Genomic DNA, 17,308 nt, shown 5'->3' with positions numbered 1-17,308 from the left:
ATTATGGGAAAATTGAATCATTCATTGCAAAAGTCTGTTAATGGTCCCCAAATCTTCTTAAACTTATCTATATATCCTCTTTGTGTTGCAAATGTATGTTCCATTTTATATATATGGCATACTGAATTCCACCAAAAGTTATAATTTAACCTGTCATAGTTTTTCCAATTGTGTGTTATTTGTTGAACTGCGACTCCAGTTAATATAAATAAAAGTTTGTTGTTATTTGAAGAAATTTGACTCTGTGCTCTCATTGCTGTGCCAAATAGAATCGTATCATATGTCAAGGCTACCAGGTTATTCAACATCCTATTTATTTGAGGCCAAATTGATTTCCAAAATAATAATATAAATGGACAATAAAATAAAAGATGATCTAATGTCCCCGGCTCAAGATGGACCTTCATTGAAATAAGACGTTTCAACCTCAGAACTTAAAAAAGACAACTGGCAGGGTACTGAACTATATTTTCTCATAAAGACTACTATAAAACCTCTGGGATTAAATAAATACAGAAATTAGGGATGTAAAGGTTAGGGAAAATGGTTATTCTTTTTGAATTGTAGACCCTCTTAGAAAGGAACCTAACATCTGTACATAAATCTCATCAGCTTCTTTGACTGGGTAACAAAACAGTTAGACTTGGGAGAATCCGTGGACGTCGTATACCTAGACTTCAGCAAAGCTTTCGATAGTGTCCCGCATCGCAGGCTGTTGAGCAAGATGAAATCAATGGGGCTGGGAGAAACACTAACTACATGGGTCAATGACTGGCTGAGTGGCAGACTTCAGAGGGTGGTAGTTAACAGTACCCTCTCTAAAACATCGGAGGTGACCAGTGGAGTACCGCAGGGCTCAGTCTTGGGCCCGTTCCTTTTCAACATATTCATAGGTGACCTAACTCAAGGGCTTCAAGGTAAGGTAACGTTATTCGCTGACGACGCCAAACTATGCAATATAATGAGAGATGGCAATTCACCCGATAGTATGACACAGGACCTACATTTGTTGAAGCTTTGGTCCTCGACCTGGCAGCTGGGCTTCAACGCTAAGAACGGGGACGGGGAAGTGATGGGAACAGATTTTTTCCCCGTGTCATTCTCTAATTCTTAGTCTCCATCCTCTGGTAGAAGTGCATAACCCACTTGTCTGTGCCAGTCTGAAGGGATGCTATAGAATGGGTCTTTCTCCCTTTCTGTGTTTTTTTTTTCTAGTAGAATAATGTCTCCTGCTGTTCACATTTAAAGTTAGAGGGCAAAGATCTTGAAGACAGTAGAAATGTAATAATAATAATAATAATAATAACTTTATTCTTATATACCGCCAACAATCTTGCGACTTCTAGGCGGTTTACAATAGAGAGAAACTGTAAGTAAATGCAATAAAGAGAAGCTGTAATGTATATAGGAAATCTTTAGCATACTAAGAGCAGATAGACAAAAGTGAAAGGCAGTTCTATAAGTGGCACCCAAATTTGCACATGCAACTAAATTGACTAATGAGCAATTTGCAACAATAATTGGGTGCTAACAATTATTGGCGCTAATTATGGAAATAACTTGGATTTGTGTGTACATCTAATCTAATCTAGTCTTCGATTTATATACCGGGTCATCTCCCAGCGGAGCTCGGGACCAGCAAAAAAAGCAAACAACATAGGAGAAAATAAGTATTATAGGGCAATCAATTTGTTTAATCTTTAGGTAAACTGTTCAAGTATTGTGCAAATGATAAGGTTTTTAGGACTTTACGAAATTATTGTAACTGACCTATCAATCTGACAGAATCAGGAAGCCCATTCCACATTTATACCAATTTATAAGCGAAAGATTGACTGAGTTTCCTGGCCGATTTAATTTCTCTAAAGCAGGGGTCTCAAAGTCTCTCCTTGAGGGCCGCAATCCAGTCAGGTTTTCAGGATTTCCCCAATGAATATGCATGAGATCTATGTGCATGCACTGCTTTCAATGCATATTCATTGGGGAAATCCTGAAAACCTGACTGGATTGTGGCCCTCAAGGAGGGACTTTGAGATCCCTGCTCTAAAGGAAGGGAACAATTTATCTCTCTGTGTATTCTTTGAATAGCAAAGACATATAAATTATTGTTCCCTTCCTTTAGAGGAATTAAATCAGCCGGGAAACTCAGTCAATCTTTCGTTTATAAATTGGTAGAAATGTGGAATGGGCTTCCTGATTCTGTCAGATTGATAGGTCAGTTACAACAATTTCGTAAAGTCCTAAAAACATCTTGCTATGTGCTGTTCTGTAAAGATCTGTGCATAAATCTTTTAGTGCGCAACTCACTAAAGTTATTAGACTACCGAGGATCCATGTCTAACTTACACATTGGTATTTACAACAGGTTTCAGTCGGTGTAAATCCTCACACTCAAAGTCTGCTATGGAAGTCAGCTCTAAGAGCTCTAAGCGCTATCCTTTAAACAATATACAACACAGAGCACTGTTTAAAAAATAGCATTTTGCACAGATTTTTTTTGGCACCCATACTTGGGCAAAGCAGAAACCAGGAAAAAAACCTCCACAAGCACGTGAAGAATCAACAAACAAAAGTAGAGGTCCAGAATGATGTTGATGTGTAATTTTATTCATGAAAGTCTTGTACGGTGGCTCGATGTGCATGTGTTTTGGCTTCTACGGCCTGCCTCAGGAGCCGAAACCTAAAACTTTAAAATGTGCTGCTCACACCAAACAAGTAAAATGTAATGCGTATTGCGCATTTTAAAGTTTTAGGTTTCGGCTCCCGAGTCAGGCTGTAGAGGACGAAACACATGCACATCGAGCCACAGAACAAAACTTTGTGATTTGATGAATAAAATTATACAACCAACATCATTCTGGACCTCTACTGTTGTTTGTTGTCTACCCATATTTGGATGCCATTTACTAAATCTATGCGTGGAAGATCCTGTCAGAGAAGCACCTCTACTGTGGTAACAAGAGAAAATACAACCAGAGAAACTTACATTATTCAGAAATCATAGTGGTGACAATTACCTGACTCATTCTGCTCACGATACTTAACAAAGGAGGAAATCCAATCTAAAAATAAGAACGAGAAACATTCATCACTATCACTAAAGAAAGAAGAACATAGAAAGAACAGAACCCAGGAAGCCATCCTGAGGGAGGAGAATGACTGGGAATCTATTTCTCTCCAAGAATTCATATTGTAATAAAGGTTAACTGTATTTAATGACTTTACAACAGATGACCTATCATTCCAGCCTCTGCAGGGAATTATGGACTGCCTGAGCTTGTTTCTATAGTTCCTTGTCATTTAATTTTATACTGCAGAACAATTCAGTGTCTTTGGCTTTAGTGAGACTCCATCCTATCCAAAAAGAACCTCATCTGTTTATCAGGGTAGGGAGTTTTCTGGCATATCTCTCTAGGTAGAATTTGAAAATTGGTCATTCCACAGCATGCATGACATCACCAGGCTGACTGTGGGCAGTTACTGGTATACAGAAGCCCTAAGTATGAATGGACATGGCTTTAGGGGGCCATTTTGAATTGACTACACTGTTTGAAATGTATACAGACACTTTTAACCCACACTGTGGCCAGTTTTCAAGGGAAAATCATCTGCATTGCTTTTCTTAGAAAATTAGCAGTTTTAAAGTATTAAATCTAAACATGCCTGTCTACTCTGCACAAGTAGCTGGGAGGAGGGTAAGGGTGAATGATGTAGTATATGTGCACTTGAAATGTGTGGCTTTTAAGCACAAATTTTCAGTCATGCCATTTTACTGGCTAAAATGTCTTTGAAAAGTTACCTGCCTCATTTTTTAGTTATGCTCCTTCACAAAGCTGAGTGCCATAGAATGTTTCAGCAAAGACAGTTTTTGATCCTGCTATGCTATGTGGAAGTAATGATTTTAAACACCCAGAGTGAGTGAAGTGATCCAGCACAAGTTAACCTGCTTTTCTGTTTAATACAAGGGAGAGCACTCACCTTTATATAATTGATTCCAGAGGTCTCATTTTCACCACTGGCCAGAGCACTAGCTATATTACAACATAACCTTTCTCCGAGGCAAAATTTCTTCCAATTTTCTTCATCCTCAATGTTTGGCTAAAAGTAAGCAATAGCCTAGTTTAGTTTTATTATGAAAAGGAACAATTAAAATAAAGCTAATGGCTTAGAACAAGGAAAAGTTAGATTCTTACCTGCTAATTTTCTTTCTTTTAAACCTTCCAGACCGGAACAGGGTCAGCTTTACAGATGGGTAATATCTCATCATGACCAGCAGGTGGAGACCGAGACATAACTTTGGAATAATACATAATAGGTGACTCTCAGTCTGCTGAATAGCCAAGCAGAACCAAGAACTATAAACAGAAAACAAGACTCCAAACAGGAGTAACAACTAATATACATGAATGCTGTTGGAAAATGCAAAGGAGAGACCCCTGCAGCAAACTGTCCCCACAGCTCACCAGCTACGCCAGCCGAGCCACAGCCGCTGTTCTTTGATCTCCCTGGCCCTAAACTAATACTAGAACCCGCAAAAAAAGCAAAATCTGCACGCGCAACATCCGCAAGAACAACACAATAACAGACAGGGTGGGGTGCTGTACCGGTTTGGAAGGTTTAAAAGAAAGAAAATTAGCAGGTAAGAAAGCAGTTACTTATCGTAACAGGTGTTATCTAGGGACAGCAGGCAGATATTCTCACTGATGGGTGACGGCACCCGGTACGGACACCCACAACGCGTATGTTTTTTTTTTTTTTAAATTAAAGTGTTGGGGTTTCATTCCTAGTCCTACTGCTCTAAGATTTTTATTTGTTTTTGGATCGGGAGGTTTGGGGTGGGAAAGGTTTGATTGGGATTGTTGGATCTGATGCTTTGTACTTGGGTTTCTTTCTATTGTTCTGAGTGTTGGCATTTGTTGGTTGGATTTTTTTTGTTTGAAAATAAAAATTGATTCAATAAAAAACAACAAAAACCAAAAAAACCCCCAGCAAGGCCGAGATCCCGACAGTGCCAAAATAACAGAAAGAACCCGGACTGACTTGCCCGTCAAGAAGGATTGGAAGGCTTACAGCGCAAGACGGATGGCTCTGGTCTCCAGAACATTGATCAACCAGGACGCCTCCTCGGTGGACCAGGTTCCTTGAGCTGAGTGACCTAGACATTGAGCTCCCCAACCGAGGAGACTGGTGTCCGTGAGAAGTACCGTCCACTGTGGCTGATCCAGACTGATCCAGACTCACCCCTTGGTCAAGATGAGAGGTCTGGAGCCACAAACGAAGACTGCAACGAGCCAAGCCCCAATACACATCAAAATTCTGTTTAAGAAGGGTCTCCAACTTATGCTCCTCAGAGTCCCATAAGGCAGCCTCACCCTCTACGGGCACAGTATGCCGCTTAGCAATAGCAGAGACCACTGCATCCACCACTGGTGACTTCAAGGTAGCTCGATCCCCCTCTGCGATGGGATACAAACGAGCCATGGAGCACGAAAACCGAAAAGGCGCTTCTGGCAAGTTCCACTGCGCCTGGACAATATCTCAAATATCATGATGCATAGGAAAAGAGCGGGATGCAGAGCGGATCCCCATAAGAGGGCCCCCCACACGCATGATCTCCTGCGGCAACCCCTCAACATGCAACACCGAGGAGACCCGTTGAATCAGATCCGGGAGCTCGTCTTTCTGAAAAAGGATGCCTCCTCGCTGGTAGACGGAAGCGCAGAGGCCCTGCGCCCAGCGGACGTCCCCTCGAGAGGATCCTTGAGATCTCCCCAAGGGTCCAGGTCTTCATCCAGGTCAAAACGCTCCTCAGAAAACAAGTCTTTGTCCCAGGCCACCCGCGGAAGCTTGGACAAGGGAGGAGGAGGGGAGCGCTGCAGGCGCTGAGGGGGGCAAAATTGCAGAGGGCAAGGCAAAAGTGCAGGGGGCAAGGGTATCCTCCCCGAGACCCCTGGCACAAAAGCAGGACCCCTGGCCACCTGAAAATATGCTTTGCATAAAGCAAAAATTAAATTTGGGACCCCTCCTGGCAGCCCCATGGGACTCCCTGCCACAGCAGAGGACTTGGCTAAAACCTGCCCCTGTTTTTCCAAGATAGGGAGAAGGTCACCTGAGGCTGCAAACAAGATGGAGGGACTTCCTGCCAAAAATGAACCCTCCACAGCCTGTAGCGGCTGGGAAGCCTGAACTGTCCCAGCCGACAGTAGCAGTAAAGGAATTCACAGCCGCTTCAGCGGTCAGGGAATCCTTTTTACCCTGATCGTCGGCGGCTGAGGAAATCCCTCAGTGGGTGGCGGGTTTCCTTGCTGTCAACTACCGATTCGCGAGGCACTTGCGGCAGGGTTCCCTGGCCACCAGCACCTGAGGCTGATAACCCCACCGCTCCGGGCTGAACAGCATCTGCACAGGCCAGCCACAAGGCTGGAGCAGAATAAGCACTTTTTTCCCTTGTAAAGTGCTCATTGCTCCATATGTGACCTAGCTGAAAAAAAAGTGCCGGTTAGTTGAAAATTACAGTAAATTTAAAAGGGCATGCAGCCTTTTTGACCGGCACTACCTCAGGAATTTTTATTTTTTTTTCAGAACAGACTCCACAGGCTCTCTAAGCAGTAAAACAAATACAAAAACAGGTTTCAACACACAACTGTGATAAATTATTAATAAGAGGAAAAGATCTCAGATTCCTGTACCACCATAGAATATAAATTCAAAAGTGGTTAATAGCAGTTAAACAATGCATTTTCAAAAGTCTCCCGACGAAGCCAATATCTTGGCGAAACAGGTCCCGTTGGGCTCTTATCAGCATTAAAGATAATTGCAATAATGTTGCAGCTGATCGTTTGAAAAATGATAAAGTGCATAATTCACTTGATTTAAATATATTTTTTCGATCAGTCACAAGAGGTTTTTGATCGATTAATCACTTTTGAATTTATATTCTACAGTGATGCAGGAATCTGAGGTCTTTTCCTCTAATTAATATAATCAAACCTTGATTTGCGAGTAGAAACATAGAAGATGACGGCAGAAAAGGGCTACAGCCCATCAAGTCTGCCCACTCTGCTTACCCACCCCCTGTCTATGCCCTAATGACCCAATTTTCTTATCTTGACCCTCGTAGGGATCCCACATGGGTATCCATTTATTCTTAAAGTCTGGCACGCTGTCTGCCTCGATCACCTGCACTGGAAGCTTGTTCCAATGATCAACCACTCTCTCTGTGAAGAAATACTTTCTGGTGTCACCATGAAATTTTCCGCCCCTGAGTTTGAGCGGGTGCCCTCTTGTGGCCGAGAAAGAAAATATCATCTTCCACTTCGACACGTCCCGTGAGGTACTTAAATATTTTGATCATGTCTCCCCTCTCCCTACGTTCCTCGAGAGTGTAGAGCTGCAATTTGTTCAGTCTCTCTTCATACGAGAGACCCTTGAGCCCCGAGATCATCCTGGTGGCCGTCCGCTGAACCGATTCAATTCTGCGCACATCTTTACTGTAATGTGGCCTCCAGAATTGCATACAGTACTCCAGATGAGGTCTCACCATGGCCCTGTACAACGGCATTATGACTTCAGGCTTTCGGCTGACGAAACTTCTATTGATACAACCCAATATCTGCCTTGCCTTAGATGAAGCCTTCTCCACTTGATTGGCAGTTTTCATGTCTGCACTGATGATTACTCCTAAATCTCGTTCTGCTGAAGTCCTAGTTAAAGTTTCTCTGTTCAAGAAGTACGTCCTGCATGGATTTCCGCTTCCGAGGTGCATGACCTTACATTTCTTAGCATTAAAGCTTAGCTGCAAGGTTGAGGACCAACTTTCCAATGTAAGCAGGTCCTGCGCCATATAATTCTGTAAACTGCATTCACTTACTATATTACATAGTTTGGAGTCATCGGCGAATAGTGTTATTTTACCTTGAGTCAGATCCCCTATGAATATGTTGAAAAGGAGTGGACCCAGGACCGAGCCCTGCGGCACTCCACTGGTCACCTCCGATGTTTTAGAGAGGGTACCATTAACCACCACCCTCTGAAGTCTGCCACTCAGCCAATCATTGACCCATGCAGTTAGTGTCTCTCCTAACCCCATCGATTCCATCTTGCTTAGCAGCCTGCGGTGTGGGACACTGTCAAAAGCTTTACTGAAGTCCAAGTACACAACGTCCAAAGACTCTCCCAAGTCCAACTTTCTTGTTACCCAGTCAAAGAAGCTGATGATATTGGATTGGCAGGACCTACCCTTGGTGAATCCATGCTGACTGGGATCCCGAAGATTCCCTTCATTCAAAATCGTGTCCAATTTGCTTTTAAGTAGTGTTTCCATGAGTTTGCACACTATTGATGTGAGACTCACTGGTCTATAATTCGCAGCCTCTGCCCTGCAACCCTTTTTATGCAGAGGAACGACATTAGCTAATTTCCAGTCCAGGGGAACTTTCCCCTTACTCAGGGAGAGATTGAATAGCTCAGCCAACGGTTTCGCCAGGACATCACTCAATTCTCTGAGCACTCTTGGGTGCAAATTGTCTGGTCCCATGGCTTTGTTCACCTTGAGTCTTGCCAGTTCATTGTAAACTTCACCTGGTATGAACTCAAAATTCTGAAACGGGTCTTCTGTGCTTTGTGTTGCCTTCAACTGCGGACCGTGTCCCGGTGCCTCACAGATGAAGACTGAGCAGAAGTATTAATTCAGTAGTTCGGCTTTATCGGAATCTGCTTCCACGTAACTTCCGTCCGGTCTTCTAAGGCGTACTATCCCGCCTGTGTTCCTTTTTTTGTTACTAATATACCTGAAGAAGGATTTGTCCCCCTTTTTAATGTTTTTTGCCAGAATTTCTTCCACTCGAAGTTTTGCCTCCCTAACTGCCATTTTGACCGCTGTAGACCTGGTCCTATATTCTACCTTTGCCTCTCTTTTCTCCATGCGCTTGTAGGAGAGAAACGCTTTTTTCTTCTCCTTAATGAGGTGCGAGATCTCCGCGGTGAACCATTGGGGTTTATTGTTTCTTTGTCGTTTATTTACTGATTTTATGAAGCGGCGGTACTGCGGTTTGCGAGTGTTTTGCAAGACGAGCAAAACATTTTCACAAATCATGACTCGCAAACCGAGCATTGACTCGATTTGTGAGTCCCCCTGCCAGCAAACGCTGCCCCTCCATGAACTGGCATCCCCCGCCCGCGAATCTCGGAGAGAGGCGGGAGCCAGAAGGCCTTGAGTAAGTGCAGATGCTCAAGGCCCAGTCCAGGAAGAGGCAGGATTTTCCTGTGGGTTGGTGCTGCATGCCGGTGCCAGATTGGGGGTAACACTTCAGTTTGGGCGGGGGATACCGGTTTGCGAGGGGGGTGGCGATGCTGGTTCGCACGGAGGGAGGAGGGAAGCGCACCAGTGGCCTCGGGGGTAGGGGTCTTTTGGGGATGTGGTGGGGTGGAGCAGTGCCGGTAGTCGGGGGGAGGGGAGGTGGAACCAATCAAGCGAGTTTCCCTTACTTCCTATGGAGAAACTCGCTTTGATATACGAGTAATTTGATTTATGAGCATGCTTCTGGAACTAATTATGCTCGTAAACTAAGGTTATCACAGTTGTGTGTTGAAACCTGTTTTTGTATGTTATACAACATTTGCGGTTTCTATCCATTTTTACACTTTGATAGTGTTTGTCTAAGCAGTATGCCTTACCGGAATTGGGGGCAAGGCTTACTGCTGAGGCACCTCTATAAAAGGTTGGGGAGGTGGAGGTGGAGGAGGGATCCAGCACAAGACCCGCTGGGTGTGACACCCCCGAGATTGGAAGGACCCCCAAACAGGGCCCACCCAAGCTCAGTCCTGCACAAAAACAGAGACTAGGAGCCCTAAACAAATTCCAAAAGCCCTAATCAAGGGAGATGGGTACAACTCACTCCTGCGACTGAGAGAAGACTGATGGATATAGAAAGAGTCACCTATTATGTACTATTCCAAAGTTTTGTCTCAGTCTCCACCTGCTGGTCATGATGAGATATAACCCATCTGTAAAGCTGATGCTGTACCAGCCTGGAGAGGTTGCTAAAGAATTTCTGTTTTCTTCTTGCATAGGCCCCATTCTGCTATATATACACAGGAGTCCGTACATTAGATGATCATGCTCATGTATCACATGCAGAAGGGTGTCAATCATATCTTTAGCTCCTCCCCCTTCACCAGTGGAAAAGACTGAGTGTAATAGGGATTGCATAGCCCACTTGTACTGTAGCCAAAAGTCAGTGTCTTCAGTTTCCACATGCTGACAGAGGAGTGTAAAACCATCTGTTTCTGTGCTGGTCTGGAGAGACGCTAAAGAATGGTCCATTATCTTTTGAAGGTCTCTGCCTATCATGGACCAGAGAGTAGAGAGCTGCACAGGAATGGGGCCGATGGGAATCCCGTGGTGTTCCCCCTGGGTCCATGGGGATCCTGCGGGGATCTCACGGGGATGAAGGCATCTCAAGGGGCTCCCATGTGCGTTACCTCAACAGCGCCTTCTTCCTGCCCTCCAGTCACACTTGTCCTTCCACACGTATTGCTCCCTACACACAGCCGACCCAGAAGACTTCCTGCTGACATCAGAGGGAAGGCTTCCGAATCAACCACATGTAGTATGCAGGAACTGCTGCCTGTGGCCCTGCAAAGAAGCAAATGTGGTTGGAAAGCAGGAAGGAGGCGGCTCACACAGACAGCTCAGGTACACAATTGCGAGAGGGGGGCCACAATCATGGGCCACAGAAGGGAGGGCAGGAGTGAGCGTGTTGGGACAAGGAAGGGAAGAGAGGGGGCATGAACTTGGGCTTGTTTTTTTAAAATAGAGGAGTGGGGGGGGTGTTAAAAATTATCAGCCCTGTGTGTCATATATGCTAGGTACGCCACTGGGGCGGGCAGACTAGCCAGGCAGGTTCCCTGTAAAACGGTTGTCTTCCCGGCTACAGACTTAACAGTCTGTGGCTTCTTCCAGGTAGAGCTGTCCCAGACAAACTGGGAATCTCTGGAGAATTGCAAGCCTCACAGTTCAGAAGTAGACCCAAAAATAAAAAATCTAAAGCAGAGCAGATCAGACCTTCCAACTCGCTGTAGAAGGAAAAACTGAGGAGATGGGGCACAGCCCAGAGATACAAAAGGTGGAGCCGAGAGAAAAAGGTAGATTATGCCTTCTATGAACTTGCAAGTAAGGGAGTATAACCCACTGGTTTAAGCCTTGTATGCCTTTTGCACTAAAATGCTAGTTATGCTTTAAGTTTCTTAAATTAATTGCAAGGGTTCTGCAGTGCCTAAATTCTAGTTGCATTTATACAACCAAATTATAAATTATACTCACCATTGTTACATTGCTGTCTAACGATTGCAACCTCCAATGACTTCTGTGTTTGTTTAGGCTCTATAAAGTTAAAAGGAATGAAATTTGGTTTCAGATACTAGGAATGCATTTTTCATCTGTTGTAATTAGAATAGACTTATAGACATGGGAAGATGAAGTGCTGAAGGAGTCTCAAACTCCAATTCATTAGGACTGCAGCACGTTTGGTTTTCAGGAGATCCACAATAAATTTCAGGAACATTATCTCCCCACAGTGTTTCTTTGATTACTCATTTAAAAAAATACATGATTTGATTAACTTGTCTCTTCTTTGATCCTTCTGGACCGTAAACTGTAAAGTCTGGTATTGTCCTAGGTTCCAAATGCTGACATGGCCGTCCAAGCTCACTTCAGCCTATTCATCCATCCCGTTGTTTGCAGGATATCTACCATAAAGTCTGGCCAGCCAAATCCTCATGTTCCATATTAGCGGAGTTCACATTGATGCCCACCCCAGCCCATCCTACACTTAATCACCATATATGAGACACAGACCTTGCAGGTCTGTCCAATATCGGTCTTAGCTCTTTAATTTGCATCCTTTGTTTTCTAATTAGAGATCCTCTATTTTTATCCCACGCTTTTTTGAATTCCATCACCGTTTCCTTTCCTTCAGGAGGGCATTCCAGGCATCTACCACCCTCTCTGTGAAGAATAATTTCCTAACATTGCTCCTAAGTATTCCTTCCTGTAACCTCAAATTATGCCCTCTAGTTTTACCATTTTTTCTTCTCTGGAAAAGATTTGGTTCTATATTAATGCTTTTCACGTATTTAAACATCTGTATCATATCTCTACTGTCCCTCCTATCCTCCAGACTATACATATTTAGGTCTTCCAGTCTCTTCTCATACTTCTTTTTGTTCAAATCTATTATCATTTTTGTCGCATTCCTCTGGACAGCTTCAAATATTTTTATATCCTTCGTCAGATATGGCCTCTAAAACTGAACACAATATGCCAAGTGCAGCTTCACCAACGACCTATACAGGGGCATCAACATGTCCCTTCTTCTGCTGGTTACTCTTCTTTCTATATAGCATAGCATCCTTCTGACAACAGCCACCACCTTATCACACTATTTAGATGTCTTTAGATCCTCAGACACAATCACCCCATCTGTGCTTATCAGCCTCTCACATTTGGGTTAGAGAATGACACGGGGGAAAAATTTGTCCCTGTCACTGCCCCATCCCCGTGACCACTGTCCCCACAGCATCCATACAAGCCTCAGAACTGCAATATTTAGCTTATTCCTTCCTTATAAATCAAAGTTCTGGCTGCTGAACTAGAGAAAGAGATGTTCAGCTGGCAGGGCTATGTTTATAAATTTTTATCAACACAACTAATATACTACTTTATTCTAAAGCAAAAATAAATAAATAAATAGAAATTTGTTTTTCTACCTTTGTTGTCTGGTTTCTGTTTTCCTCATCTTCTCATTCAATTCCTTCCATTCACTGACTGTCTTCTCTCTGTGTCTTCCATTTGCTATGTTACTGTGCCTCTCCCTTCACCCCCCCAATTGGTCTAGCATCCATCTTCTTCCCTCCACTCCCCCCATAGTCTGGCATCTCTGTCTTCTTCCCTCCCAGCGTCTTCTCCCCACTCTCTGTTCCCCATTTCCCTTCAGCATCTTCTCCCCACTCTCTGTTCCCCATTTCCTTTCAGCGTCTGTTCCTCTCCACCCCCCTTCAGTGTCTGTTCCTTTCCACCACCACCCTTCCCTCTCGCCACCTCACTGCCCTTCAGTACCTCTCGCGCGGTCCGAGCATCTCCCTCCCCCTTACCTTCACGGCGCGTTTTAAGTTTAGAGAGCAAGTTGCTCAAGCCGCCGGAGTCTGCCTGTAGTCGCGTGCGTCTGTGGGCGATAGCTTCTCCTCCGACGTAATTGCCTGGATTTCTCAAGACAGATGGACAGCGAGAGAGAGAGGGAGACATATTGCCAATAGGGGTGGAGGAGAGAGGTAGAAAAGTTGGACTCTTGGTGTGAAAGATAGAGATGTTGGTTGGGGTCCGGGGAAGAAACGTGCAAGAGGCAGAAAGAAAGAAATATTGGAAATGCAACCAGAGCTCATGAAATCACCAGAAACAAACGTAGGAAAAATAATTTTATTTTCAATTTAGTGATCAAAATTGTCAGTTTTGTGAATTTATATCTGTTGTCTATATTTTGCTCTATATTTGTCTATTTTTCTATAGTTGCTACTGATTGCATATTTTAAAGTCATCTGCCTTGACCTCTTTGAACCTCCCCCCCTCCGAATATAAATGATAATTAACATCTTCTGTGCACACAGTGTGCTTTGATTTTTTAAATTTTGTGGTTACCATTATGTATTAATAAGATTATATTCTATGTATATGAAAAATGGATGAAAGAAATTGCGTTACAATTAGTACTATTATTATGAGGGTGGGGACTGGAGCGGAGCTTGGGCGGGGGTACTCGATTGGTATTTGTTAGGCTTAGGGGTACTTGGCTTGAAGAAGTTGAAAAACACTTTTGTATACTGCCATGCTGAGGATGTCTTCCAGTCTCTAGGCTAGCCAGAGCTGGGGAGGCTACAGATGCAGCATTCAAAGCCCCTAGTACAATATAAAGGGTCCCAATTATTATCTAATGGTGACATTTAGTGGTCTGATGTAGGGTACATGCTTCCAGAACACTGCAGTCATGAGCCCTATATCAGGCAACCAGAGTGGTGCACACTTTCCAGTCAAGGACTTTCACTGTAATTGCTTCTCAAAACAAAGACTTAACTAAAGTCTTTGTGTTGAGGGTGTAAATTAAAGAACTAAGACAAGTATTGGACAGACCTGCATGGTCTGTGTTCCATATATGGTGATTCAGTGTAGGATGGGCTGGGGTGAGCATTAATGGAAACTCCACTAATATGGAAGATGAGCATGTTACTGGCCAGACTTTATGGTAGATATCCTGCAAACAATGGGATGGATGGATAGGCTGGAGTGAGCTTGGACGGCAACTTCAGCATTTGGAACCTAGGACAATACCAGACTTTACAGTCTACGGCCCAGAAATATCAAAGAAGAGACAAGTTATCTAATCATGTATTTTTTATGGGCAGACTGGAGGGACCGTTTAGGTCTTTATCTGCCATCATTTACTATGTTACTAAAGGAGATGTAAAAGCAGGAGACAACTTCCAGGATCGTTGCAATTGACAGTAGCTCTGATTCTAACTGAACTGAGGGCCCTATGAACAGAAGAAAATTTCTGCATCAAAAGACCTAAACCTCCCCCACCTCAAAAAAAAAAAAAAAAAAAAAAAATAAAGCCATGGGAACCACATGCAAGATTCATCAAGCTTTTGCTCAAATATATTGGATCTTTAGAGGGTTTTCCATTATTGCATGCTGGAAATTCCTTGATCCATCCCTATTCCACTATCTTTGGTTAAAAAAACAAACAAAACCAACCCACAAAACGTCTTACCTGCCGGACAGCCGAGAACTGAGCCACCTGCTGATGCTGCCACTGGAGACTTGGGGAGTACCCTTCAGGAGCTGGCTGGCACCCTATGAGCTGGAAAGCAGAGTTCACAACTATCAGCTGACAAAGAGCAACACTGTTATGTCATTTAGTTGCTATTTCAAAAAGAATATAGTTCTTCTGTCATCTCCAAGAGTCCAATCATGGACATCAGGCAAGTTTTTAAAAAATAATATAAGAACATAAGAATTGCCGCTGTTGGGTCAGACCAGTGCTCCATCGTGCCCAGCAGTCCACTCACACGGCAGCCCTTGGTCAAAGACCAGTGCCCTGAGACTAGCCCTACCTGCGTACGTTCTGGTTCAGCAGGAACTTGTCTAACTTTGTCTTGAATCCCTGGAGGGTGTTTTCCCCTAAGATGGAAGAGCGTTCCAGTTTTCTACCACTCTTTGAGTGAAGAAGAACTTCCTTACGTTCGTACAGAATCTATCCCCTTTCAATTTGAGAGTGCCCTCTCGTTCTCCCTACCTTGGAGAGGGTGAACAACCTGTCCTTATGTACTAGTCTATTCCCTTCAGTACCTTTAATGTTTCGATCATGTCCCCTCTCAATCTCCTCTGTTCGAGGGAGAAAAGGCCCAGTTTCTCTAATCTTTCACTGTACGGCAACTCCTCCAGCCCCTTAATCATCTTAGTCGCTCTTCTCTGGACCCTGTCTAGCCTGGCAATCATCTTTCTAAAAATAGTGCTAGTAGCAGAACCAGAAATCTTGCAGAGAATAGCAAAGTGATAAGAAACAATGCCACTACAAAGTGATCTTTAGCGAAACCTGGAGCTGTTATGCAGAAACTGTTATTTAACAGTACACAAAAGTGAAACAAGACAAAAAAAAAAAAAAAAAAAGATAGGGCTAAATTTCTTTCCTAAGTCCAATCAGACCAGTCTGGAATAAGTGGGTTATGCCCCTTAGTCAGCAAATGAGACAGATAATTTAAGAGCTGTCAGCCCTGACCTAAAAAGGCACTGCACTACCACTCTTCATTATTCCTCCACAGCAAATGTTCACTCACACCCCTGAAAAGGTCATACAGGGCATCAGTCACATAGTCCACTTTAGTGATCAAAAATGAAAGATCCTTATCCACAAGTGTCAGGATCACCACGCAGCTTGGAGTGACAGACTCTGGCGACAAAAGATGCCACCGCGGCTACTTTCAAACCAGAGGTTGCAAAGTCAAAAAGCCATTTGAACACAAAATATATTCTGTGGTCTTGGGCGTCCTTCAACACCACACCGCCTAATGGGAGAGAGATGTGCGCTTAGTAACCTGTGCCACCAGAGAATCCACCTTTGGGGAAACAAAAAGCTGGATTAAAACTATCCAGTCAAATATGACGTCTGCTGTTATCTATTCCATTTGATATAAAACCATAGCTCCCTAACTTCAAATAGCCACCACAAGCAGAGATGAAGTAAAAGCAATTTAACAAAAGTTATATAGATGATAAAATAATTTATAATATAATAAAATGAAATGCTGATATAATTATTAATAAAACGCACCATTTCCTCTTTGGCCTTTATCCCTTTCCTTACACCACCCACCTAACAGCCCCTCTCCATAAAACTTACTATGTTTGTAGAGCATACTAAAGTTTGTTTACAATCATGAACAGAGGGACCTCAGCCAAACACCTCCACAACCACTTTCACCATACTGCAAAACTGCAGATTAAACCTTCAAGTTCTGTTTCTACAAGGAAGTTTATGAGAGTAGTTTGAAAAGTTAGGTAAAAAAGTAAGTTAAACAATGTAGTCTCCATCGAGGGCTATATACACTTAATCCAGTTTTTTCATAAGCTAGTTTTCCAAAAAAAAAAAAAAACTGTAAATGTGCTGGGCTATAATGTACAGCCCTCAATGGAGGCTACGTTGTTTAACTTGCTGTTTTTTGTTACCAAACTTTTCAAATCATTCATATATGTATTGCTCTTGTGCTGCAGAACAAGAGCCAAATTAACCAAATAACTGTAGACAGTGTTTTGTCCCAGACAGTGGAAGCTTACTATCCAACAACTCCAGTATTTCAATGTGTCAAATAAATCACAATTGATTTTCTATTTCAACAATAAAGCTATGGGGCAAACTAGATCAGATTCCTCCCTTAACCATTGTGATTGCTACTCCACATCCTCATCCGAGAGTAACTAACAGCTAGCATAAAGAAGGAAACATTCAACCTCCTTCATACAACTTCTGGACCTAGAGGAGAGAGCTACAGTAATCCAGTCTACTTATTACTGATCTATTAGAGTTCTTTCCTTCCTAAGATATGACGCACCCCATTGAGGATTGACAAAACCGAGTCATGAAAATTACCATGACATGACCCCCCCATGGGCATGTGGCCTACTGCCTGGCAAAGACTTAGGGCGACAATTTGTGACACTGGTCATGAAATTGTCCAGCCCCTTTCCAAATAGTATTTG

General features: G+C 43.2%; 1 protein-coding gene across 1 annotated transcript in view; it reads right to left on the bottom strand.

The window, feature by feature from the left end:
* Window positions 1-17,308, bottom strand: part of GEMIN2 (gem nuclear organelle associated protein 2) — a 55,669-nt gene that overhangs the window by 16,564 nt on the left and 21,797 nt on the right. The window contains exons 3-6 of the mRNA XM_033950992.1: window positions 14,823-14,912; window positions 11,324-11,383; window positions 3,979-4,098; window positions 3,018-3,062 (exon numbers count right to left, since the gene is read on the bottom strand). Coding sequence (XP_033806883.1) covers window positions 3,018-3,062; window positions 3,979-4,098; window positions 11,324-11,383; window positions 14,823-14,912 — 315 coding nt within the window. The remainder of the gene's footprint in view (window positions 1-3,017; window positions 3,063-3,978; window positions 4,099-11,323; window positions 11,384-14,822; window positions 14,913-17,308) is intronic.

Source organism: Geotrypetes seraphini, chromosome 7 (genome assembly GCF_902459505.1).
Source record: "Geotrypetes seraphini chromosome 7, aGeoSer1.1, whole genome shotgun sequence".
In the NCBI taxonomy this organism is placed as follows: Eukaryota; Metazoa; Chordata; class Amphibia; order Gymnophiona; family Dermophiidae; genus Geotrypetes; species Geotrypetes seraphini.
The sequence above is the reverse complement of the archived record's forward strand: the minus strand, read 5'-3'. Positions and strand labels throughout refer to the sequence as shown.